The 24,813-nt window shown below is 47.5% G+C and overlaps 4 protein-coding genes across 9 annotated transcripts in view; 2 read left to right on the forward strand and 2 right to left on the reverse strand.

Moving 5' to 3' along the window:
- Window positions 1–586: 586 nt before the first annotated feature.
- C1QBP (complement C1q binding protein) lies at window positions 587–5,750 on the forward strand. Its single transcript, XM_076354563.1, has 6 exons — window positions 587–834; window positions 1,127–1,277; window positions 1,744–1,831; window positions 2,887–2,982; window positions 3,854–3,976; window positions 5,326–5,750. The coding sequence occupies exons 1-6, from the start codon at window positions 594–596 to the stop codon at window positions 5,473–5,475; spliced, it is 849 nt and encodes a 282-aa protein (XP_076210678.1). The 5' UTR covers window positions 587–593; the 3' UTR covers window positions 5,476–5,750.
- Window positions 5,751–6,356: 606 nt separating this feature from the next.
- On the reverse strand, window positions 6,357–9,391 carry RPAIN (RPA interacting protein). The gene is made up of 7 exons (XM_076354730.1): window positions 9,301–9,391; window positions 8,916–9,104; window positions 8,279–8,342; window positions 7,642–7,756; window positions 7,360–7,423; window positions 7,117–7,254; window positions 6,357–6,568 (listed from the first exon to the last, which is right to left on the reverse strand). The coding sequence occupies exons 1-7, from the start codon at window positions 9,376–9,378 to the stop codon at window positions 6,539–6,541; spliced, it is 678 nt and encodes a 225-aa protein (XP_076210845.1). The 5' UTR covers window positions 9,379–9,391; the 3' UTR covers window positions 6,357–6,538.
- Window positions 9,392–9,514: 123 nt separating this feature from the next.
- Window positions 9,515–20,024, forward strand: NUP88 (nucleoporin 88). Its single transcript, XM_076354465.1, has 17 exons — window positions 9,515–9,751; window positions 10,114–10,283; window positions 10,742–10,867; window positions 11,085–11,171; window positions 11,830–12,006; window positions 13,102–13,285; window positions 13,715–13,865; window positions 14,547–14,645; window positions 14,797–14,887; window positions 15,860–15,961; window positions 16,709–16,867; window positions 17,337–17,462; window positions 18,025–18,090; window positions 18,335–18,415; window positions 18,767–18,893; window positions 19,292–19,410; window positions 19,804–20,024. The coding sequence occupies exons 1-17, from the start codon at window positions 9,515–9,517 to the stop codon at window positions 19,865–19,867; spliced, it is 2,166 nt and encodes a 721-aa protein (XP_076210580.1). The 3' UTR covers window positions 19,868–20,024.
- A 253-nt stretch (window positions 20,025–20,277) lies between these two features.
- RABEP1 (rabaptin, RAB GTPase binding effector protein 1) overlaps window positions 20,278–24,813 on the reverse strand; it is a 53,789-nt gene continuing 49,253 nt past the window's right edge. For all 6 annotated transcript variants that reach the window (XM_076354737.1, XM_076354738.1, XM_076354741.1 and 3 more), the window contains one exon: window positions 20,278–24,505. In XM_076354737.1, the coding sequence (XP_076210852.1) occupies window positions 24,404–24,505 (102 nt within the window). In that variant the 3' untranslated portion in view covers window positions 20,278–24,403. The remainder of the gene's footprint in view (window positions 24,506–24,813) is intronic.

Here is a 24,813-nt window from a genome sequence, read left to right on the forward strand (position 1 = left end):
GCAGGAGAGCAATAGTGCCAGCTTTTAGGCAAAGGGAACGCTTTCTGCCAGGAAACGGTTTGCCTTGGTCAATCTTCCCTCTAAAATATTTACTGCCAAAGGAGGAAAAAAAAAAAAACAAAAATTACTTATTCTGAGTAAACTGCTGAGGTGTTGCCAGGAAGCTGGCTATTCTAGTGAAGAGTGGGGCGATGTGCGGGAGTAAAGCTTTCACCACATACGCTGCTTTTTCTCGTTGCGGTCGAGAGGGAAGCACCAGCGTTTTTTCCACATCCCTAAAGCTTCCTCTGCGCCTTCACCGGTGCCCCAGCCTCATCCGAGCGCCGGGGCGGGAGAGGCGGACGGTACCGGTGCTCTGGACGTGGTCCCCCTGCCCCGTCCTCCTGTCCTTGCGTTTTAATTTTAAGTTAAAATAGTAGTGAGCAATCCTGCCGGTGTGTTCCCTTCTGCCGGGGCCGGGACTCGAACCCGCGCCCTCCGCTCCCAGCCGCGGGGGCCGCCGGGGCCGGCTGTCGCCGGAAGCGGGGCGAGCGGTTCCGGGGCCGGCGGTGTCCTCTGCCCGCCCCGCCCCGCCGTCCTCGCCCCGCCGCACCATGCTGCTCGCCCGGGCCCTGCGCGCCGCTGCCGCCCTGCGCCCGCCGCTGCGCTGCCCGCCCCGCCGCCTCTTCTCCTCCTCCTCTCCCCGCGCCCTCCTGCCGCCGCCCGGCGCCGCGCCGCCCCTGGCGCGCTCCCTCTGGCAGCTGGGCGGCGGCGGGTGGCGGACGGCGCTGCTCCGCCCGCGGCGGGGCTCGGCCGGCGGCGTCTCCTGCGGCTGCGGCGGCCTCCACACCGAGGGTGAGCGGGGGGGGCGGGCGGGGGGGCGTCCCGCCCTGAGGGGAGCGCGGGCCCGGGGCGGGGGGGGGGGCGTTGTGAGGGGACCCGCGTTGCGGGGTGGGGGGGGCGGGCGGGCGTCGTGAGGGGGACGGAGCGCTCCCGCCCTTGGGGGGGGCGCGAGGCGGACACGTGCGCTGCCCGCCCCCGCCCCATCCCGGGCAGCACGTGGCGGCGGGGGGGGGGGGGAGGGGCTCGTTCTGGGCGCGGGGGCCTTTCCTTAACACCCCCCTTCTCCCCCCTCCTCCCCCCCCAGGCGACAAAGCCTTCGCGCAGTTCCTGACGGATGAGATCAAAGAGGAGAAAAAGATCCAGAAACACAAATCTCTGCCCAAGGTCTCCGGGGGGTGGGAGCTGGAAGTCCACGGCACGGAGGCCAAGCTGGCGCGGAAGGTGGCCGGCGAGAGGTAAGAAGGGTTCGTCTGGGCCAGCCCCTGTGCCGAGGGGGCCGGTAGATGACGGTAACCAGATTCCTCCGTGTGCTCGTGTTACTTCCACTGCTGTCTGTCCAGCCCGCGCGAACCGGACGCTGCAGAGGCTCTTTGTTTCACCACCTCGGGTCAAAGGCACTTTTTTTTTAAATTTAACACAAGTTTGCTACTGTATTCTGCGTTACAAAGTTTCGTGCAGCCTTTGTGCGTTACAGTTCAGTCCAGTAAAACTCGAAAAACGCTTGTTGGTGAGAGCAGTTGGAGGAGGCCAGCTTCACGCAGGTGTGCGTCTTAAACTCGAACTGCAATACCTGGCTTTGCTCACGGCGTGCGAATTCAACACCAGTAACGCTGTCCCCACCGGAAAAAGCTTCGAAGAGAAGAAATCCTGATGGGTATTTTTTGGGTGTGTTCCAAGTAACTGCTTCTGTTTCTTTTGAAGGATAACGGTCACGTTCAACATCAATAACAGCATTCCACCCTCGGCTGATGACGAAACACAAGAAGAGCAGAAACCTGATGAGCAGGAGGTAACTTGGTCTTGACGTGCACTTCACCGATGGGTGCACAGAGGGAAGTTAGAACCTTGCCTGGAAGCGTTAAGGGTTTTTTCCCCCCTCTCACTTGATATTTGGGAGCGTTAAGTCACAAAACGCAGATTTTTCTGGGTTGGCTGTCGCTTGGCCGTGACCCTCCTCTCTGCAGCAGAAAGGCAGAGCGGGGTGAGAGGGCTCCACGAGGAGAAATGAGAGCAACTCAGATATCTCTTGCCTTTGCAACCCCCTGCAACAAATGCTGCCTTTTGTACTTGGCTAGCGCAACTCACGGTGTTGGTTGTCAACGAAACGCAAAGCTATTCACATGACTTCACTTGCATGGTTTTGTTGGTCAGAAGCGTCTCACTCCTGTTTAGTAAGACTGTTAGTAAAAATACCGGTAGAAACTGTAACTGAGCAATGTGATTTGAGGCAGATGGCTTCATCTGCAGTGACACTGATGCTGAACGAGACAGGAACGCAGCTGCTCGGTTTGTGGCAGTTAACTTGCGCTTTCTGCATGGTAGCGTTTATTCCAGCGCGTTGCACCCAGCTGGGTGGGACAATACTGGGGACATTTGTACGTTGCTTCCCTTCCCGGGCGCGCCTGTATCCGCTGAGGAGGCGCAGTGCGCTGGATCTGTGCACGTGTTCGTGAGTTTGGCAGCCTCTGTGCCTTGCCAAGTTTCTTCCATGAAGGAGGGCAGACACGAGCAGCTCCTGCTGTCAAAACCATGTGAGTCAGGTCCCAGTTCCTCTCACTTCGGGGGGACCCGTCCAGGTGAGCCGCAGGCTCTCTGGGTTGTCAGGGGGTGGCAGATGCTCCCAGCTGCCGTTTTACCCGTGTGCCCAGCCGCAGAGCAGAGGAGGGGCTGCAGGGCCATTGGCAAGGCTGAGGGAGGCTTGGGTTGCCCTGGCCAGGTCAGAGACTCCAGAAAGAGGGTGGCAGGGAACAGCCTGCGCTGGACGGGCTGCGCTGGTGGGCCGTACTGCCATCGCTTTGGCTCCTGTTCAGACTCCAATGCTGATGCAACTTTCCTCCTGTTTAGCCTGATCTTACATCAACTCCAAACTTTGTTGTGGAAGTAATAAAAGATGATACAAAACAGACCCTCGTTCTTGACTGCCATTATCCCGAAGACGAGGTGGGTATCAAACTGGTCGTGTGTCAGCCGTAGCTGTGACTCACTGTGCGTTTCCTGCTTGACTGTAGCGTAATTGTGCCGCTGTTGAATCTAACTGCTCTTCATAGGCTGTTGGTTTCCTGGATCTGCAGAAAATGCATTCTCCTCTTACCCCTCTCTTTTTTTTTAACACACAAAAAAAAAGGCTTTGCGTTTGCAAGAGCACTCTCTGGGGAGGAGATGTTCCACTGCATTCCTCACATCCTGACCTGGCGTTTCTGATCGGCTGCTTGTTTATTGAATTACATTAGAGAAGGGAGGCGTGGCTGAACTTTAACAGCATGGCAGCTTGAGAGGGGTAAACAAAAACGGCCAAAACAAGATAGATTTAGTACAGTGTGTCAGGAACTTGCAAATCTCATTGTTGTGAGGTGTCACAAAGAGAAGTAGGGATAAAAAAAAAGGGGGGGGGGGGGGGGGGATAAAATTGAGAGCCTTGGTGCACACTCGTCTTTGTGGTTTATTTTGTAAACCTTGACAGATCATTTATGCAGCCAGTCCTAGCTGACAAATGTTAGACAGACGTGGGAAGACAGGTTTAGAACCACACAGAAGAGGTTTTTGCATCTTTGTAAAAATCAGGCTGCTGATTTCCATCCGGCTGCTTCTGGCGGCATGAGCTGGCAGAGTGACTTCTGAGGGGATTTCCTGCGGTCCCGTGCATGTCTGTGCTTGGCTTCACAGGCACACGTTGAGAGGGGAGAGGCACAGCTTTAGCACTGGTCTTGGGGTTTTGCCTGCAGTGTGATATTCCTAGCTTCGGGATGAGATGGCTGAAGGTGCCCGGTAATTAGAGCTAATTGGATGTCTTCCATCTCATTTTCTGTTTCAGGTTGGACACGAGGGAGAGGAAGAAAGTGATATTTTCACAATTCGGGAGGTCAGTTTTCAGCCCACTGGAGAATCGGATTGGAAGGACACCAACTACACCCTCAATACGGATTCCCTTGACTGGGTAAGTGCTGCTACCACGGTCGCAGGCTGCGGGAGGCGCTTCAGCCTATCTCACCCGGCTGTCCTTTTGCTCCTGAATTATGAATGAGTCCTGTCCCGCACATCTGAGGCTGGGCGTTGCCCCGCTCTGCCCCAGCTTGTCATGAGATAGCGGTTCTGCTGCGAAGCGAGGATTGTTACGTGGTCCCAGCAGCTGTGCAGTGCTGGCGGCGTTACTGGCACTCAGAGACAGACACGTTGAAACTTGTCCTGTTCCAGGCTTTATAGGTTGCTTTCCTAGCAGCTATATTACACTTCAGAGATGCTTTGACGCTTGCTCAAACATCTTTTGATCTATGTGCTTAACAATGTAGCTTATCACATACCACGTGTAGATGCCTTTGTTTTCTGGGTTTTCCAGGTATGTTTTTATAGTTGCGACACTAAAAACTAATATGCCCAAGAATCTGGCATCTGCTTACATGTTCTCAATGCCAGGCTTTCAAAAGGTTAAGTCTTAGTTGGAGGCTGTGTATCATAATGATGTGTATCATAATGATTAAAACTTTACTCGAAGCGCGTCTCTCTCTCTGGGAAGCATTCATGTTAGAATTGGTTAGCGTGCTCTAGAACATCCCACACTGGTTTTTTTTCCTCTCTGACTTGAGACAGAAAATTAATTTAAAAATGTGTGTGATTTGTGATCTGTTCAGATTACAGAAGTCCAAAATTAATCATTTGCTCAGTAATATTGGTCTGTTTAAAAAACAAACCCAAACCCCAAGAAACGTGTGACAGATACTGGCATTACTGCACTAAGCAGTAATAGTGAATCTGTTCTCCTGAGGAGCGAGGCGGGAACCCACAGCCATTATCATACGCTGGAGTTGCAACAGTTAAGTAGGATTAAAAAGAAGGAGAAAGAAGAGTCGATGATTGTAAAGATTTAGTCTCTCAAACAAATATGTACGTCAGATACCGCCCTTTCCAGACACTGTTAAAGCAATTCACCCCCAAGGCCACATCACTATAGAGGGGGGACAGGCAGAGCTGGGTGTGTGTAATCTTTGACAGACTTCACCTGCTGACTCCTACGGTCAGTTGATCATCTCCAGAGCGCGGCCTGTTTGTAACGTTGGGTTTGGGTTTATATGGTCAAGTTTGGATGACCTGTTCCATGGCCCCTTCCCTCCAACTGATAACACCCAAGGCCAGGCCTGCTGGGAAGGGGATGGGGAGCTGCCTGGTCTCCTGCGGGATGCAGGCCACATATTCCTGGGAGAAAGAAATGCCAGCTGCCATGGCACATTTTAAAAGCAACCCCTCCCCAGGTGCGCTCTGCTAAGGCAGTTTCCTGTTCATTGCTTCCAGGCTCTGTACGATCATTTAATGGATTTCCTGGCCGATCGAGGAGTGGACAACACGTTTGCTGATGAGTTAATAGAGCTCAGCACTGCACTGGAGCACCAGGAGTACATTAAATTCCTTGAAGACCTTAAAAGCTTTGTCAAATGTCAGTAGGTTAGGCTGGGAAGCTTCAAGTGTGGGTATTCCACAGCACTGCTCAGCCAGCAATACCCAAATATATCTTCACAACAGATACAGAGAGTAAGTAACTTTAAATTTGGAAGTGAACATCATGGGAGAATGAGGATTCTCGCTTGTATTTGGGGATTTGTATTTATGTTGCAGCCCAGATCAAGTTCTCTAACGTTGTGGTCCAGAATTGCCTTGCCCTACTTGGTGGTTTTTGTACAATTAAGAATGAATGTGAAGAATAAAATCTGTTCAACATATCACTGAAAACTGGTGGTTTCTCTTCTTCCTGCTGTACCATTGCTGACCAGAAACCTGCCAGAGAAGCGATGCTAGTGTTTGTCTGTGCCCGAGCCAGTGTTAATACAGCTGCCCGCAGGGCTGTTGCTGCAGCGATGGCGTGTGCTGGCCCGGAGTTTTCTCCAGGGAGAGCTATTCCAGCACCACCAAGCACGGGGCGTGCCCTTCCGTCAGCATAGTTGCGTCTGTAGGAGGAAGTTTGCTGGCCAAGCAGTGCTAATTATGAATGTGAATCTCCTTCTGGAAGTCTTGGCTGGCTGGCTGGGTGTTAGGGAATAGAATTCAGGGTCCTAAACGTTGTGTTTGAGGAGCTGTTTTAAAAAGGGATGTGCTGCCATAACCTATTATATTAGTATTAACGTAGCTGTTCTAGAAAAGTACCGCAGGGAGGCTGTAGCACTTCAGTTCCAGCGGAACGACTGAAAGGCTGTGGATGCTGATGTCAAAGGCCCTGCGGCAGGGCAGCAGCTGCAGCTCATACTAAGTTTAAACAGAAGCCAAAGCTGAAGTCCAGTGTGAGCTGTGAGATCACCGATGCATTCTTAAAGACCACACAAAGGCTGAAATTAAGTAAGTATATTTATTTCAAAACATATACTGTGCCATCAAAAGTGCAGGTCAAGGCAGTACTACTGCCCTTTCAAGTATCTTTTTGACACAGCAGTTACAAGTACATACATAAAAATATGCTCTGGGTGGATTTCTAGCCTTGAAGTCCTTCCAGTAAAAAAGCAGCAGCTGAATCAACTTAGAGGAGAATCGTCCAGGAGTCACAGACCTTTACAAAAGGTAAGTTGAACAGAGAAACGATAGCAATGTATAAAATTAATTATTAATGTTCAAAACGATTTGAAATGCTCTGCTCCTAACACTGTCCTCACCGTGTAGGTACACACAGTGATTTTACCTAAGCAGCAAAGCTAAAAACTTGCTAGCTCTAGCCTGAGCCAAAGGGGCGGTATGTGTTTTCCAAGAGGTATGGGCGAGCCTTTTGAGGAGGCTTAAACTGAAGTAATTTTTAAAACTTTTCTTCATGAACCACTTATCTGAACAGATGCTCCACCACACTTGGCAGTTGCTGGCTAAGGTGTGAGAAAGGTAAGGCACTAAGTTTGACAGGTCCTTGAAAGGTTCCCTAATCCAGCAGTTAACTTGTGTAATTTGGCTCTTCCTTTTACAGTTACTGGTGGTCAAAAGTAAAACCATTTCCAAGGAAGTTTGTGGAAAAACTGCAACACAAATCAACAGACTTGTGGTTTCTGCCCGTGTAATTGGGAAGCGGATCCCAGCAGAGATCCTTCCCGGGAACTTGACATTTAGACTCACCGGACAGCTCATGAGAAGACTGGCTGCTTCTTCCTCCATTCCACTGGTAACTGTGAACTCTGGGTTGTGAAAGCACCTGTGACTGTGCTCTGTTACAGTGTTTTCTAGAAGTGACCGAAGCTTCCCTTCTGTCATACCCTGGGAAAAATTGGGGTAAAAGAAATCTCACGCTGAACTTGCTGCCTCTTGGCAGCAGCAGACTTAAGATGCCACATTTAACGTGTTACTCACAGCGCAGCTTACCTGCGTGATGATGTATAATCCACACTGGCAAAAAACCAAGTGATTCCTCACAGTCAGGTTATTCCTAGAAGGAGCATACAATGAGCGTCATCACAACCACCAGAACAAAGGTACTTTTTAGCAAAAAACCTCTTAGATTTAGGAGATCATTGCTCAGGTTTTTTCATTTTGTGGCAGTTAAGACTAACAGCAGCCCGTTTGCCCACCGCTTTTGCCTGTTTCTAAGCCCAAACTGCTGTAGGGGAGTGAAGAACCTCATTCCAATGCCAAGGGCTTTCTTACTTTCTACACACTGGGCAGATGACCTTGTCGCTGACATCCAAGCCATCAAGCATCGCGTTGAGACATTCTTCGTCAAACTGCAGACTTCGCTCGTACTCTTCTATCATCGACTGTTCTGCAATGACACCGCAAAAATCCCCTCGCGCGTCTGTTAATGAACTGAAGACAAAGCAGCACACCCGAAGCTGCTGGGCAGATGGAGGCTGGGGCAGCCACTAGTTGAACTTTTCTTTCTTTGGATCAGATTTCTACACTTGATGAAATCATTCCTGTTAATCCAGTTTTTCCTACGGCTCAGTCTTTAGCCGGTCTCAAGTGGGTGACTTTCAGCTTTCTAACCAACAATTTAGAAACGTTCTGAATTGATTTATACAGGTTCCTACAGCCCCCAAACACCTCAGTCCTGTTTCTCTGGTCTCCTCTCAGCTTCTCACAGACCTTAAAATGCCACTTAAACTCTTCAAACGGTCAAAAAAGGTCTCAATGCATTAGAGAGGCTACAGAGCTTTCTAAGGAGGCTCTTCCGTATCACGTGGTCTACAAGAACCAAGGAGTGCACCCTCAGCCAGTTTGGATTACTAGAAAGTCAGGAATATTGCAAATCAAATAGGAGTCAGAAAACGGGTAAAGAGATTACCTTGCAAGATCAATTCCTGTTGGATCTCTTCCAGTACTGCTAGCTCATCGGGGTCCTCCAGCATCTGAAAGGTGCATCAGTCAGTAATTGTCCCATTCTGGCTACTTTCTCACTTAACTTCCAGCACCTGACTGAGCTGTCACTGCAACATAAATTCACCCTGCTTATTCTATCTGGCAAATCTCTGTACGTGCAGAAGCACGCACTGTGGAAAGCGGTCTATACTATAGCCACCTGCGCAAAGCCAGCCACAATAGAACACGGCCTGTCCAAGAACCTGCTTTTTAAAACACTAAAAAGTTTTATTCCCCTTCCCAGGAGCGGTCAGCGACAGACCAGCTCTAAAAAAACACAGATGAGGAAACCACCCTCTGCCACGATTCACGCGCAGTTTGCAAAGGAAACGAGGAAGTTCCCCGCCCGTGGGCCCGAAGGCAAGCGCTTCCACAGCACAACACCCCGCACGCGCTGCGGGAGCAGGAGACCCAGGCGCTCCGAGTTTTGCCAACTGCAGCCGGCGAGAGACCGAAGTCACAGCTGCGGAGAGCTGTACGTGACAGGCCTGCGTTAGGCGGGTGGCGTGTTGACGCAAGGATGCTGGAGAACGCATCAGCCCACGGGCGCCGTACGTACTGACCTGCGCCAGGGCCTCCTCTCCCCTGAGGGACGGCAGGCTCCCCTGCGCGGCCTGCAGCGTCTGCCACTCCTGCTCCATCACCTCCTGCACCAGCAGCGCGCCCACGGCCTGGCCACGCACTCTCTCCCCGGCCCGGCGGTGCCGGTCCAGCAGCTTCGCCCGGCTGTTCCTCAGCCTCTCCATGCAGCGCTTGGAGGGAGCAGACCACACGGAACCCGTTAGTGCCGCGCTGGGCTGGGAGACGGGGCCCCAGGGCCAGTCGCATCCCGGAGGGGGGGGTCGCACGGGAGCGGGGCGACAACTCCTACCGGGGCTTGGCCTCAACCAGCCCGCGACGGCAGCGCCGGGCCCCGGCAGAGCTTCCCCCCCCCCCGGCCCCACTCACGCGGCGGTAGGTCTCCTTCCAGGGCGGCGCGGCCGGGCCCTTGTAGCGAGCGCGGCGCCGCCGGAACGGCGCCTCCATCGCCCGCCGGGAGCCGCGGGGCGCCTCTGCCGCGGGGCGCGCCGGGAAATGTAGTCCCGGCGCGGAGGGGGCGGGGCCCCGCCGATCGGCGGCGCGGACGGTGACGCCGGCGGCGCGCGGCGGCTGCGCGGCGGCGATGGCGGCCGAGTGGGGCCCGGCGGAGCAGTGGCGCGCGGCCCTGCCGCAGCACGCGGTGCTGAGCCGCCTCCGCGAGCGCGCCCCCGCCCCCGCCGCGCGGCCGCCGCTCATCCGCGACCTCCTCTTCGGCCTCGACGGCGACCTCTTCCTCTGGGACGGCGAGCGCAGCGCCCTCCACGCCATCGGCCTCCGCCGCCTCGGCGGGCCCGACTCCGCCGGGCTCAGCCGCTACCAGGTGGGGCCCGGCGCTGAGGGGGCGCCCTGAGGGGGCCGGCGGGCGGTTATGAGGGGACGAGGGGACCGTTACCGGGGGGGGGTGTGTGTTGTGAGGAGGCGGGGGGCCGTGTCGGGACGGGGCTGAGGGGGGCCGGTCCCCGGAGGCCCCCGGCCGCGTAGTTACCCTCCAGCTGGCTGTCGGTGGGTCTTTCCTCACGTGAAACCCGTCGGCTTGGTGCGGTGCTGTGGCCGGAGGCGAGGTTTTGCCTCATCCTTGCGCCTTGTAGCCGCTGTATAAATCACGGTCCAAAGTGAAGGTAGGGCATGCTTCTGTGAGCGCTTTTGACGGCTTGTGCTTAACTGTAACATTTGTCTTTTCAGACCCTTATCTGCATAAACCCACCCCTTTTTGAGGTTTATCAGACGCTGTTAAGCCCCACGCAGCATCATGTGGCGCTCATCGGTACGAAGGGGCTCATGGTGCTGGAGCTGCCTAAACGCTGGGGGAAGAATTCAGAGTTTGAAGGTGGGAAATCCACGGTGAACTGTAGGTGGGTGAGACCTCAGGCGGTTAACGACATCCTTGTCCTGCCGCCGTTCCTCGACAGCCTCTCCTCCTTTGGGGCCGAACAGATACGGAAGACGTTGGTTGTATCGGGGTTGTAGGGACAATCACAAATGAAGTTATTTTGGCTCAGGGACTTGCTGGTCGTCAAGTGACCCAAATAAACAACCTTCTAAACTTGTTGCAAGTGCTGAGGAGCAAGGTGCTCCTCTGTAGTAGTCTCTAGCCTTTCTGGGGTCTTTTAGCTGTGGTAGCTAAAAGCACACGTCCAGATGGAAATAACAAAGGGCTTCAAGTTAAAGCTGTCCCTCCAACTTTAAGAATAGTACAGCTAATGGCTTTGAAACCTTTTAATTGGGTTTCTAGCTCCTCTTGCCTCCACTTCCCTTTCGAAGTAACCTCTGCGTTTCTTGTAACAGTGCATACTTCTGCTCTGTATTTCAGCACTATTCCTATTGCGGAAAGGTTCTTCACAAGCTCAACATCTCTGACTTTAAAGCATGCTGCCTGGTACCCCTGCGAGACATTAGAGCCCCATATTGTGCTTTTGACTTCAGATAACACTATAAGGTAAAACCTGTTTGTAGCTGATTATCTAAGTAATTTTGTTGTCATAGCCAGTCTGATTTTTCGCTAGATATATACGTCCTGCCATTCTTACCAGGATTACCAATAAAAAATAGGATGGGAGAAACTTTAGACTGATACTGTTTGATGTTCCTGCGTTAGCAGGGACATGTGCAACACGGCCAGCTGAATGAACACTGCTGCTGTTTCTTTCCTCTAGGTTTTACAGTCTGAAGGTGCCTCAGACACCCATCAAAGTGGTTGCTCTTTCAGACACTGAGGAGGAGACTCTTACAATCAAAAAAGGGTTTGTGTGGCTTCTTGTATTTTGAAATGCTTTTGACAGAATAAGCCCTGTATTCTCAGCTGTGTTTTTAATGAATAAGTGATAAATCTACCTGAAAATCTGATGTGATTTTTTTTTTTTCCACGGACTTCAGTCCTTGGACTTCTTCCTATCACAGTAACTGCACTTTTTTTTTTTTTTTCTTTTTTTCCCATCCTTCTAAAAGAAAGTGGTAACAAACTGTATAGTCAAGTGTTTGTCAGAGCAGTTGTTTGAAAAATACACATTGTCTTTAAGATGGGGTTAAGAAGGGCTCTTTGAGTGGGGAATGCAGAAAATAGATCATCTTTTTATTTCCCTCTTAGCCTAGTCGGAAAGGGAAAACTTGGGGGTCTCTCCTAGTCAGGTCACAGACTGAGGCACTACACAGGGAACACCAGTACACCCGCCTCTTTTATCCTGTGAAACTGGGCTGGCTGGCGGGTGTATTGCAGAAATGAGGCGCCGTAAGAAGGATGTTACGTGCATGCTTTTGCTGCTGAAAATAGCGTATGTCGAAGGACTGATGGGACGGGTGTTTAGCAGTAACTTGTCAGCACATACCGATGGACCTAGTTAAACAACACGGGTGTTGTCACAATCGCTGCTGACTTCAGGTCTTGTTCTGACTTGTCCCTAGGAGAGCCTACACAGCATCGCTGGGAGAGACTGCGGTGGCGTTTGACTTCGGCCCGCTAGTGCCGGTCCCAAAGAACATTCTTGGACAGCGCGGGAGTGAAGAAGTGTTGGCCTACCCGCTTTACATTTTATATGAAAATGGAGAGACGTTCCTCACATATATCAGCCTGCTACAGAGGTAGGCTTGCATTCATCCTCGGGTTTCGTGGGGCGCTTGTATGTTTGTACAATGTTAGGGTTGGAGAGCAACCTCTCAGTTTGGCTGGGACTCTGTAATGGAGGCTGGGCTGAGTTTTATTGTATTGCAGCCTGTTTTAGCTCTTTGTGGCAGTAGTGATAGACTGAAATCCAAGAATAGTGTGTCATCCTTTTTCATCCAGACGTTAAGGGCGCAGTTTGCACTGCTGAGAATCCACTGTCCATTGTTTACAATCAGAAATTTGAAGTGAAGACACTGGACTGTTAAAAGATCAGTGGGTCTAAGGCTGTTTCCTAGGTGTATTTTGGGGCCTTCAGTTCACAGCGCAGACGTTCTTAGCTTTGGGTGAGGCTGAAAGAGCCAGTGGCATCTTAGGAACAGAAATATTTTAAGGTCATAGAGGGTTTGCAGGCATGTTCCGTAATGAAAGGTCAAGAATACGAATCAAGAATATAAACACAATACAAGAAAAAATAACTTCAGAAAACTGGGAAGATGGTGGAAAACTTACGAGTTAGATCTAGTGTAACTGTGTATTAAAACGTGTGGTATTTAGGTTAGAAACAGCACTGTTTGCATGAGAAATGATGCAGCTTTGAGCAGATCCTGTCTGTAGGCAATGAAATAGGCTTAGTCCTTCAAAAGTTCTACCTAGAGAAATGCCAGGCCACAAAACGCTGCTTGTAAAGTGCTTTATTAAGCAAGAAAACAATTAAGTGATAAAGATAATTAGTTTGAGCTTTCTGTGAGTACTTTGTGTTCTTGTATGAAAACGTTTCCTCTTGAATTGGTTGAAATGTAGCTTGGTTGCTTTCAAAGCATAAAACCTTATTACTGAGCTCCAATTTCTTCTGTGAGATCTCCACCAAGTAGGTGTAGTGCAGAGACTTAATCTGCAGAAGTCTGGGTTGCTACTATCTAATGGAAATTAAACAGAACTCCAAACCATCGGGTTTTGGGTGGGTGTTTTTAGCCATCTTTATTTTGTAGTTATTGTCCAACAAACTCCCGCTGGCAGCCGCGGGGAACGCTCCTTCCACACCTTGCGTTGTGAACACATCTGCTTTATTCCAGCACTGGAAACCTTGGCAAGCTGCTTGGCCCTCTGCCCATGCACCCTGCTGCGGAAGACAACTACGGCTATGATGCCTGTGCTGTCCTTTGCCTGCCTTGTGTTCCAAACATCCTGGTGATTGCCACCGAGTCGGGAATGCTTTATCACTGCGTGGTACTGGATGGGGAAGAGGATGATGAGCAGGTACCTCGTCTTGGTTTTTTTTCTATACGTGTTTTTGTTTCTTTGGTCGAAGTTCCTGGCTGCGAGATGGCAGGATGCCTGGAAGTGCCAAAGCTGCATTCTTTTATAATGAGGCAGCGAGTCTTCCTTCTATTCCAGCCAGTCCCTGTGATTCTCTGGTGATTTTGTTTTACATGTCAGTTCTGTGTATCCTGCAGGTATATCAGTTTTTGACCAAACTTACTATGAACTATTTTAAAGAGGATCTTCCAAGAAGAAACCGTGTTTCTGAGAGAAACTTATTTTTAAGTAAAAAAAATAAAGAGACTTGAACTACTTCCCCTAATGGTTAATACTCTTGCCTATGTTATGTAACTCTTTCTTGATGTTGTTTGTGTTGGCATGTCTATTTAAATGATGTCTGACAGAAGAATTCAATGCTCTTTACAGTCAGAAAAGTCATGGGACCCAAGATCTGATCTTATTCCTTCCCTGTATGTGTTTGAATGTGTTGAGCTGGAACTTGCACTGAAACTGGCATCAGGAGATGAAGAAGAGCCTTTGGAGTCTGATTTCTCTTGCCCAATCAAATTGCATCGAGGTAGGGCTGTCATTCAAGTTGTTGGCCTTTACTTGCTTTACCTCACGAATTTAGGATTGAGCTATTTACAAATTTTCATTGGCGTCAAAGAGCGGTATCAGAATAAGGATTTGCCTGATGTCTTCAATAAAGCTGTGGAAAGAGCAAGCCTGGGCGGTGCTTTAGTGTTTACTCGAGAGCAGGTTATGTGTGGTCATCTAACACTAAATTCTTTCAGCTGTGGAAAGTTGTTGCATCTGTGATGACCAACGTATGTAAGCAAGTGCTGTGGGGACGGTCATCCTGAAGGAAGAACTGGTATCTGCTTATGTAGTTGTGGGGCAGGAGGTTGGGTAGGACAAAGTGTTTGGGTCTTTCTGAACAAGAAGCTTGTCAGAATGCTGCTCTGCTGGCTTTAACTGATCTTCCCTTTAAAATCTAGTGGATTGATACAGATGTGGTGTGATAGGAGTAGTTCAAAACAATTCATCAGGTATTTCAAGTGTAATTAAAGTTTATGCAGAACTCTAATAACATGGCTAACGCATCTAACTCAATTTTTGGATGGGGATGCGTTAGTACTTGCAACGAGATGTTAATGCCGAGTGGACAGTAAGTTGATACACGTTCAACAGTGCAGGTTTGAAGGATGAGTTTTTCTCAGTTCGGTGCCTTCTCCTACAGTTGCTGTTTAAATTTCAGATCCGAAATGTCCTTCTCGATACCACTGCACACACGAAGCTGGTGTCCATAGCGTGGGGTTGACGTGGATCAATAAACTGCACAAATTCCTTGGTTCAGGTGAGTGGCGAGACTCTGTTGCATGTAGAGGGAAGAGATTACTATCTGAACACCTACATTTTGCTAGTAACAAGTTGGTGGATGTGGGCAATATCGAGAGTCCCTTACCCTGCAAAGTGGATCTCATGCATTGTGACAAATCTCTTTGTAGATGAAGAAGACAAAGACAGTTTACAAGAGTTGGGAGCAGAACAGAAGTGCTTTGTTGAACATATTCTTTGTACAAAACCATTGCCATGCAGGTAAAAACCAAACCCTTTTCTATTGCTTCCAAATCAGTGAGTTGCTATGGAAAATATTTATGATTTGCCCTCTTTTGCTGCCTTCTTGCCATTAAAAATAATGAAGTCGGCTCAACAGAATTCAAACAATACAAATAAGCAAGTATGCATCAGGATTCTTAATGCACAGTTAGTTAGGGAAGTAAGCTAAATTCCTGTGTTACTGTCTGAAAATCATCACAAGAACCAGCAGAAATTTTCACTTCCATTTACTGGACCCAGGACGGCTCTGAGGCTTGATTTGGCTAAGAGACTTGAATGCCGACATGTTCCTCTTACCCATTTGTTAAAGATCAAACAATAAAGAACATCCGATTTTCTGGGGGCTCCTGAGGTACCCTCGTCAGGGTTAAGAGGCATCATTTTTCTGGGCTATGTAATATTTATCTGTCTGCTTTATTTTCTCACTTTTATAAGGCCTAATAATTTCTATCGAATGCTATGTATTAAACATAATGAAAATACAAAAAGAAAAAGTTAATTAATAGGTGTTAGTCATCCAAGCTAGCACGGATGGTGACTCTCCGATGGTGTTCGTAGTTACCTGGGGAGAGGGCATTTGGACCACCTTTTTGGTCCGCAGAGGACCCGTGTTGTCTCCTGAGGAAGTCTGTGCCTTGCCCTAGAAGCGGGTAACGTTTCCTGGGTCGCAGCAGAGTTTTGGTCCTGTTCCACAGTTAAGTTATACAAGCGCTCCCTCTCCCAGGATGGATGCGTTTGTCCTCGTACATCTGACTGCCAGTCAGACTGCGTGGTGTGAGAAGAATTATTTTGCAGGACTCATTCCAGGGAGTGGTTCTTGGCTTAGTGAAGGGTGTCCGGCTTAGGCCGATTGCTGTAGCCAGAGCTTTTCCCAAAGAGTGAACTCGCACAACAACTTCAGGAACAAAGAACTTTTCTGATCGGGTAATTCTTGTGTTTTCTTCCCTTCAGGCAACCTGCTCCGATTAGAGGATTTTGGATCGTTTCTGACATCCTGGGGCCCACAATGATCTGCATCACAAACACCTATGAGTGTATTACAAGGCCTCTCTTGTACGTGGCTCTTAATTGGTTTGAAATCCGTGACTTGCATGAAAAGGATCTCAGGATATTATTTATTCTTCTTCTTCTTTTGATGCTTTCACCCCAGACTTCTGCACCTCTTGTGACATGCGATGAAGTTTGCCTTCTGGCTGAGCACTTAAGCGTTATTATAGTAGTTACTTACTACTGATAAGGTGTTTGTAGGGGATGTAATTAATCTATATCACTTTTAATGAGTATTAGGACAAGAGTTGCATCAAAAGGTTCTTGACATTATTGTTGTTTTTTGTTCTTCATTTTTATAATGAGGGAATCTGCAAATCAGAAATTTGTTTGCAGACAGTAGTACAGAGATGCTTAATGGGCACCAAGGTTATGTTTGCATGAAAGGGGGGGGGGGGGGGGGGGGGAAGTGGATTCCTAAATTGCTTTAGGCTGCTTTGAAAAGCAGGTCATTCTGCCATTTGAGTGCTTGCTTGCCTTGTTACCGAACCTTCTTCTCCTTAAGTGAAAGGATATTTATGATTCTCGCTAGTTTCAGCTGTGGCCAAACAGAAAGATGTGGGGATGTGAGCTCCACCAACCTTGTCTAGAGCTGACTTTACCACATAATTGAAGTATTTTCTCTTGGAACACTTCTGACTTACTGCTGTAATACATTAATGCCACACTTTGTTTTAACTGCCATTTGACCTCTGGTGTAGTTTAAATTTTCCTGGTTTAAACTGTGTTCTCCAATTTGATGTTCTTTGGTAGAAGTACAGTCCATCCTGCATCCCCGCCCCTGCTGTGTACCAGGGAAGACAAAGATGTTGCCGTTTCCCCTCTGCGCATCCTGGCTGAGTCACAGCATTCATTCGAGAAACACATCCGAAGCATCCTGCAGCGCAGTTCTGCCAATCCCTTGCTTCTGAAGTAAGTAAATACGTTTTCCCAGGGGACCTGAAGAGGGAAGACTCTCAGCAATACTGTGTGCGTTCATCAGCTCCTGACTGAACAGCACATTAGCTTGAAGGTAGCAATAATGGGGGCGCAGCTCCTGCAGCCCACTTGTGCCTCTCTGTCCGCACAGGGATGGCATCAGATCAAGTAACGACGTAGGTTGGGAGGGGGGTCATCTGGCTCCAGTCCCCTGCTCAAAGCAGGGCTGACTGCAGCTGATTAGGTTGCTCATCGCTTGTCCCATTGGGTTTTGAGTATCTTAAGATACCTTGGGATTTCCTCATGTAAGAAGAATGATTTGTAGCAAAGGGATTTAATTATAGTCCCTCACTTCCATAACTGAGGCCCCCAGAGCCCTTACCATAAATACTGTAAGTGGTTCAGCCTTTCAAAGGAACATGTTAGAGTACGACTGCAAAAACCTGTCCCATACATTCTGAAGGTCTGCTGATAAAGATGCTGCTCCTCCCCCTGAAGAATGCCTTCAGCTTCTTAGCAGAGCCACACAAGTGTTCAGAGAGGAATATATACTGAAACAAGATCTGGCAAAAGAGGAAATTCAGCAAAGGTAAGAAAAAAACCCTCATAAATAACTGCTGTACGGTGTCTCTGAAGCAACATCCCTAAGTACCAAGCAGTCCTCTGCGGGACTAACCCTTGTAAATGAGTAAAATGTCCTCACGTAAGACTAGAGTAGCAGAACTGAAAACTGAGTTACCATGGAAAGCAGGGGCGAGTGTAATACTTGATCTCTGGAGTGGCTCACAGGGGGAAAAAAAAGTCCACACACACACACACAAAAAATAGTTCTCTCTTGCTGTTGTCAGTCTGCCTGTGCCTGCGGGTGGCAGGAAATCCTTTGACCTCAGCAATAATCCTGACAAAGCTGCTAAAAGGAAAATCGCATTAAATATGTCTCTTGCTTCTTCAAATCATAGTTATTTATATTCTAAAGTTAGGACAAAGTGGCAGAGTTTGTTCTCATCACTGCCCATTTTTCAGTGTCTGTAGTTCTTCATACTCCCAGGAGCATTAATCACGTCTGTCGTTATCTTCTGTGTGGCCTAAATCCTGATTCAACTGGATTGCTGTTGTGGGGGGGTTGATTTTATGTATGCGTTTACTTTAAGAGTGAAGCTGCTGTGGGGACAGAAGAAGAAACAACTGGAAGATCTTAATTACTGTCGAGAGGAAAGGTGAGTATAATCTATCTGCTTTCATCAAGTCAAACCTCAGGAATGACGGACCTTTGTACAAAAAGTACTTTATGCAGGGTCCTGTGTGAAACAAGTGAGAAGTGAATCCATTTCCAGCTATAATGAAGCACGTAGGTTCACTCCCTGCTCCAGCTTGCTTTTTCAGGCTCCTTGTCCCGTTTCCACATACAGACCGCCTCGCATGTAAATCTGAAGTAAATAAACATTTCTCACTTTCATAAAGGAAAAGTTTGCGGGAAATGGCTGAGCGCTTGGCTGACAAGTATGAGGAAGCCAAAGAGAAGCAAGAAGATATTATGAACAGGTGAGTGCAAACTGCGCGCCGTTTCGTCACAGAGGAGTGGCTGTTGTATCGAAGTTTGCGAGTGTGGTGGAACAGAGTGGGCAGGAAGCGCCACCCTGGTTTGTTAGAAGACCGGGCTTCTGAAATTCTCTTTGTTGGGGCTCAGTGGCGGTTTGTCAGTACTACTTCAGGTCCAGACTGAGTCAGCTTGCTGTTCGGAAATACTGTGTGAGACCAGCGGAAAGAGGGGAGTAAAGTCTTGAGCCCCTAAGACTTAGGAAGAGTGACAGAAGTGCAAGACTGTTGGTGTCTTGGCATAACTGGTCTAGTCGATGAGTTAATTCAGCAACATTTCTTGCTTTGTACATGAAGGATGAAGAAAGTACTTCGGAGTTTCCACTCTCAGCTTCCTGTTCTATCGGACAGTGAAAAAGATATGAAGAAAGAATTGCAGACAATACATGACCAGCTGCAGCACTTGAGCAATGCTATCAGACAGGTGAGAGAAGGAATTATCTGGCTGGTAGGTTACTGACAACATCTCACTCACACCTAATGACAGTGCCGATAAAATACTGTCCTTCCAACAGAGCAACTTCGAACTTTTGTTAAATTAGCAACAACATACTAAAATATCTTCTGGTCCTGGTTAGTCATATAGACAGAACCTCTGCAGCTCAGTATGAACCCTAAGAAAGTCTACACACCTTCCTCAGTCTTAGCGCTAGCTTTCTCTTCTCTTCGTGGGAGGAAGTCTGCGAAAGCAAGCAGATCTTAACCCAAAAAGAATTGGAATGTATCGCAGCGTGACGCACCAGTTTGTAACTATAACAAGCGTTCGCTCTGGCAGGCAGTACCAACGCTGACTGGGGTCGTCTTTTTGTACATGACTTCTAGGTTAAAATGAAAAAGGAATACCAGCAGAAAAAGATGGAAAAGGGTACCAGCCCCCGAAAACCCAGCATCACCCTCAGTGCCTACCAGAGCAAGTGCATCCAAGCCGTCCTGAAAGAAGAGTAAGTTAAAGCTTGGATCCTCCTGTAGAATTCAAGCCCTGGCATTTAGATAAGCGATTCTGTTCCATGTTTCTAGGGTACGATTTAACCTCTGTGCTGCATGAGGGGCTGACTGATGCACCAGCTGGAGCTTGTTGAGATGGTCTGAAGCATAAAGCGTGCCAGCTTGTGACAGCAGCACCGGCCATCTCATGCTACTATTAAAGCAGATTTAGTTTGTCTCCTTTTTGCCCAAGGATCTTTTGGCAGTCTGTATCCAGCCTGTCAGTAACAAAATGACTTGCAACCGTGCTCCCATTCTCAGCTTCTACCATATGAAGTATTTTCCTTCCTGATTAGTCTCAAGCAAAAATGACTTGCAGGCTTTTGACTTTGAATTTGTTTTTCTTGAAGGGGAGAACACATACGGGAAATGGTAAAACAGATCAATGACATCAGAAGCCACGTGAACTTCTAACATGTCCACGACGAGGAACCCACACCAAAAGGCTGGATGAGCTTTAATTTTCCCTGGTATTTCCCCTTGTATATTTAACATTTGTATGTTGAACAATATGCCTTTTACTTACTATTTTGTAAAGATGGACTGTGAAATAAAGTACTTTTGATAAGACTCTTTACATGCTGTGGGTTTTTTTGCTTTTCTCCTGGGAAGGAGACCGTGCAGCGGGTGTTTTAAACCGTGTGTTCTAGCGTAATACTTACAGCTAGCTCAGTAGTGTGGGAAGGTTTTGCTACTTCCTTCAGAAAACTGCCTGGGGTTACTCTGGGAGGAGACTTCTACCCTTGGTCCGCGGCATGGTTACTGCGGGGGAGGCCTGTGGCAAGAAGGCAGAGTAGAAAGACCAGAGAAGCGCACACACTTCAGCAGCTTTTTCTCTTTTTTAATTTGAAACACTTTCTTCATAAAGGACACACCTTCAGTACAGTTAACAAATGGTTACACTTGAATCCTGTAGACAGCAGAATTCTACATCCACAATTGCACGGGACACCAATGGCTTGGTTCACTGGAATGCAGTATTAACTTCCAAACACTGTTTGCCTTTATCAAAAGATGGCTCTGGAGTCCGTCTTGACATTAAAAGGCCAATTATTTATCTGCTGTAGACAAACTTCAGCAGACAATAAATAACACTTGTCCCCTCCCCCCACCCCTTAGAAAAGGTGACCTGGTCAAGCTCAGTTTTGAAAAGTAGTACTGCACTGCTACAAAAGTGGCACAGTAAGAGGTGCCAAAGTAAAGCTGTAAGGGAAGGAGGGCTGTTATTACCTGTTAGGTAACAAGGTTACCAGACATGCTGCAAGAACACTTCTTTTTGTACAGATTAAGACTATACAAGTATAGGAATGCATACAAAACTTGATCTCGTCCCTTTTACAGCCTACATGAACAGAATCCCGTTTTCTAATCCACTCACCCTCTGTATCCTAGCTGACCTGTCCGGTTAGAAGGAGTGCCTGTTAAGAAGCTTACTAAGCAAGGAGAACCTACCACCTGACACAAATCAAGCTCCAGCACACCAAGAACTGGAGGGAAGAGCGTATGTTTTATGAGCGGTACCACCATAATCCATCCAGTGAATATCTCTAACAAGAGCTTTTACTACACTCAATTTACAGTCTTTTAAATTTGCTCTGCAAATTTGGCACACGCTGTTTTGTTTTGTTTTTAAAGGGCCCTTTAAGTTTCTTAAGTTTGAGTTCAGCAGAAGCTTGAGTTAACTACTTCTGAAGCTGTGCTTTCCCTCCCCAGGAGGGACAGCCGCTCTGGGTTAGCAGGACAGCTGTTTGTAGCGAGCACATCTCCCACCACTTCTGTGAACAGTCAGGTGTCTAATTTAAAAAAGAAATTTGCACTGGTTGGTAGAAAAAGGTCACTCATGTTTTAACTCTGAAATGGTCACAGCTAGTACTTATCAACAGGCGTAAAGGTGTTGGGGTGCATGATGGAATAAGGTGGCAAAAAGGAAAACAACCATACAGTAATCGTACGCCCTTCCTCTCCAAACCAAAAGGAAGTTCCTTCACCGACTCGCGCGGTGCCTGGTTTAAAAGCAAGGAAGACAGTAGTCAGCACCAGCCCTTTCAGGTGAGTTCTCATCTCGGTCCCGCTCATGCCCTACCGCGTATGCCTCCAGCCTCCTCTAACTAGACCCAACATGCCATCGCTGTCCACTGAGAAAAATACACAAGCATGCATACGAACACACACACACACATGCAAAACTCCATTCTGCAACTGTTACATTTGCTACCCTGTCTATGAACGATCACAAACCGATTGCCCACTCACCTGCCTTCCCTTACGGACTGCAGAAAGGCACCCTGCAGCCATCATCTGCAATCTGACAACACCACACCTATACAAAGCCGTGTCAACAACTTGTAAAAATACACTAAGGAAAAGCCACACCAGCCCTGTACTATTTGAAACAATCGAAAATGGTCAGCTACAGCCGCGGTTGTTTAGAGGAGACGGGAAGGTAGGGCTGCTGAGAACGGGCACTGACACAGGGACCAGAAAGGGATGCTGAAAGGCCGTTAACAGCTGCTTTCCTCGCTCTCTCGCGCTAGGAGGACAGTCCAGAAACTCAACCAAAAATTCTTTTTCTGCATAGGTCCTTAGGTGCATTTCCCCACGTGTTCAGCTTGCTGAAGAGATGTACAGGATTTGTTGTAGTTTTGCCATACAACAACAGGCTTCCTTAAACACTGCTGCACAGGTTACGTATCAGTAACCAGCTAAGAGTTACTTTTTGGGAAGGAAGGGAACATAGGAAAAAGCTTTTCATTCTGCAGCTCCTATTAAAGGCCTATTTTTTTTTTCTCCAAAAAGTTTATTCAACAGAATAGGACCCTAACCATTGGAAAACTGGATGCAAAACATCTGGTATTGGATTTATGCATCAGGAGGCAGCTGCTGTCACCTCACAGTTCAGCAAATAGTAAAAAAGGTTAAAAACCCCCAAATCTGGTAATAGCCAATTAATAAAGAACCTAAGCCACACTGCAATTTCACTTTTAAGTGAAATTAAGTGTCATCTGAAAGATGAAAACTCTGCCATCTATTAGTCTAGTCATTACTAAGGTAGGAAAAATGGCTTTTGGGTGTCAGGATTATGAAAGGAATTAATTGCTAGGGTGAATTCTTGCAATGAGTGACAAGGAATTGAGCTTGTATGCTTCTTTTTGGCTGTTTTTAAGGCATTCCTCTTCAAAACCACCGGTTCTAACTTTATGTTAGTAGCAGGATATAGACTGCTAAAAATAGGATTTAAGCACTTAAAATGTACTCATGTGCATTACAGTTTGGAGCATTTTCTGTCACTTCTGGTTTTCTTCATCACCTTCAGATCTATGGTCAAGTACGTAAAGAAAAACCAATAAGCAATGGAGGAAAGTCTAAGTTATAAATTTTGGACAGTAATGATCTGCTCCTTCAGCCTCCTTTCTTTTAATTGAGTTGTAAGTAGGGGCCAGTTCAAGAACTCAATTTGCACCACCAATATTAGCAACCCCTGCAACCGCACATGAAACCGTTGCTATCCACCTGTGTGCGTGAAACTCCAACAAAAGGAGAAAAAGGAGGAGGAATGGTCATGTTACCGCCATACATTTATAGAACAAGAAACTCAAACCTAGCACCTGATTGATGACAAGAATTTCTTGCCTCTGCTGACACGTTACATAGTGTAACTTAAATGCACAGTTACAGAAATATGGGACAGCGTAGGAGTCAACTCTGAGCAATACCATGATACCATACTTTAAAGTAAGAGATGCACTGTACCTTTCAAACTTGAACCAGCAGAATAATGCAGCTCCAGCGCATTTGTGCTCTGTGATCGAGAGTGCAATCACTGTTTTCCATACTAGTACGCTGACCCAGAAGAGGTGGGTCAAGCTGACTGCTTCATTCAGCACCTTACCTTGACACTTTCCAGTGAAAGCTAGTAACTTTACCTCTGGTGCCATCCACCGGAGCAAAGCAGACCTGCATAAACCCCATGCCAATGCTCAGACAACGCATAGAATTTATACTAGGTTTTTTTGTTTGGTTGGTTTGGTTGGGTTTTTTTTGTTGTTGGGTTGTTTGGTTTTGTTTTTTTTTTTACAGAGAAGGGATTACAGGTACTGCTCAGCTTTAGAGATGAGAAAGAACCAGTTGTAGTTCCATATTCTAAATTACATTTGTGAAAAGAGATTACAAAACAGTGCATTTCTTTGTGCTTTTCCTTAAGTATCAGAATTCAACGGAAAAATTTCAAGGAGCTAAATTCTCAGTACGTTTTTCATTTTTTTTTGGATTAGCATTTATCTGTTCAGGAAACACACAGCTCACTCATGTCCACCACATTTCAGCAGCATTCAGATTCTTCAACACAAAGTCAATGGTGTTAAAAAAAAAAAAAAAAAGTACTGAGTTATGAAATAAGATCAATATCCAGTGTCCTGCTAATAAAGTCATATTTTAATATAAAATATTTTCATACAGCATACTCTACACCTCATTCTCTCTGCTAGCTGAATACTGTTACTGACTATTCAAACAGAAAAACTTCAACCACTTTGCTCTTCAATGTTTTGGAGGGACAATATGGTTTCCAGCAGCTACTTTGATCACAGTAGTGGGGGGAAAGGAAAGAGGGAAGGACAGGGGGTAAATGTTCCAAAACTCTATATTAGGTTACGAAGTCGGCTGAAAGAGGGGAAGTTTTTCAGAATGTAAGGACTGATCCCACTCAGTGGAACATGAAACACCGCACTCATTAGTGTTTCCATTAGAAAGTTCTCCTTCCTACACTGCAAGTCACCCTTGTGCTCTCTTCCTGCCCAATACGAAACCTTTTTCCCCTCTAGAAACAAAACTTAGTCATTGCTCCCCTCTGTTGTCTTCTGCTCTTTCGGTTAGAATTAAATAATAATTAATGTTGCTATAAAGATGAGTTAAAAACCCCAAATGCAGCCTTGGAGCCCGCTCATCAGGGTGTCATGTTTCAGGAAGCTGATTAATGTCCGTCAGTTTTGTGTCATTCAGGATTGCACGGATTCTCTCCAGGGAATCTGCCTGCCGGATCCGCTCCAGCTGCACCTACAGAAAACCAACAGACGCAGTTGAGCTAGTAAAACGTGCTGGTGCAAGACCATAGACCCACAACCAGAACTGAGCCAACAGGCCACGTTAGCAACCCCTAGTACCTGTGCAAGCAGAAGAGATACCAAATTATCATTGGCTGAAAAAGGCAAGGTGTGAAGGGGCACAAGCTTAATTTAGAACCAAGAATGGCGGGGGAAGGAAGACATAAGGCAGTTGTGTTTTTAAAATAAAAAGCCACTTTCTGCAGGGTTCAAGCAAGCCTTCATCGTCACTCTATGTTTTGCCTAACAGTCACTGACATC

The sequence above is a fragment of the Aptenodytes patagonicus genome, chromosome 17 (assembly GCF_965638725.1).
Source record: "Aptenodytes patagonicus chromosome 17, bAptPat1.pri.cur, whole genome shotgun sequence".
Lineage (NCBI taxonomy): Eukaryota > Metazoa > Chordata > Aves > Sphenisciformes > Spheniscidae > Aptenodytes > Aptenodytes patagonicus.

Excerpts from the sequence above, each read along its gene's own strand:
- C1QBP (XM_076354563.1), top strand. The coding sequence starts at position 594 with ATGCTGCTCGCCCGGGCCCTGCGCGCCGCTGCCGCCCTGCGCCCGCCG. Across the intron at positions 835-1,126 it reads CGGCGGCCTCCACACCGAGG|GCGACAAAGCCTTCGCGCAG; the intron begins GTGAGCGGGGGG and ends CTCCCCCCCCAG. Across the intron at positions 1,832-2,886 it reads AGAAACCTGATGAGCAGGAG|CCTGATCTTACATCAACTCC; the intron begins GTAACTTGGTCT and ends CCTCCTGTTTAG.
- RPAIN (XM_076354730.1), bottom strand. The coding sequence starts at position 9,378 with ATGGAGGCGCCGTTCCGGCGGCGCCGCGCTCGCTACAAGGGCCCGGCC. Across the intron at positions 8,343-8,915 it reads GAGAGGAGGCCCTGGCGCAG|ATGCTGGAGGACCCCGATGA; the intron begins GTCAGTACGTAC and ends TGCACCTTTCAG. Across the intron at positions 6,569-7,116 it reads GTCTTCTCATGAGCTGTCCG|GTCTGTGACTCCTGGACGAT; the intron begins GTGAGTCTAAAT and ends CCTTTTGTAAAG.
- NUP88 (XM_076354465.1), top strand. The coding sequence starts at position 9,515 with ATGGCGGCCGAGTGGGGCCCGGCGGAGCAGTGGCGCGCGGCCCTGCCG. Across the intron at positions 10,284-10,741 it reads AAATCCACGGTGAACTGTAG|CACTATTCCTATTGCGGAAA; the intron begins GTGGGTGAGACC and ends TCTGTATTTCAG. Across the intron at positions 15,962-16,708 it reads TGTATTACAAGGCCTCTCTT|AAGTACAGTCCATCCTGCAT; the intron begins GTACGTGGCTCT and ends GTTCTTTGGTAG.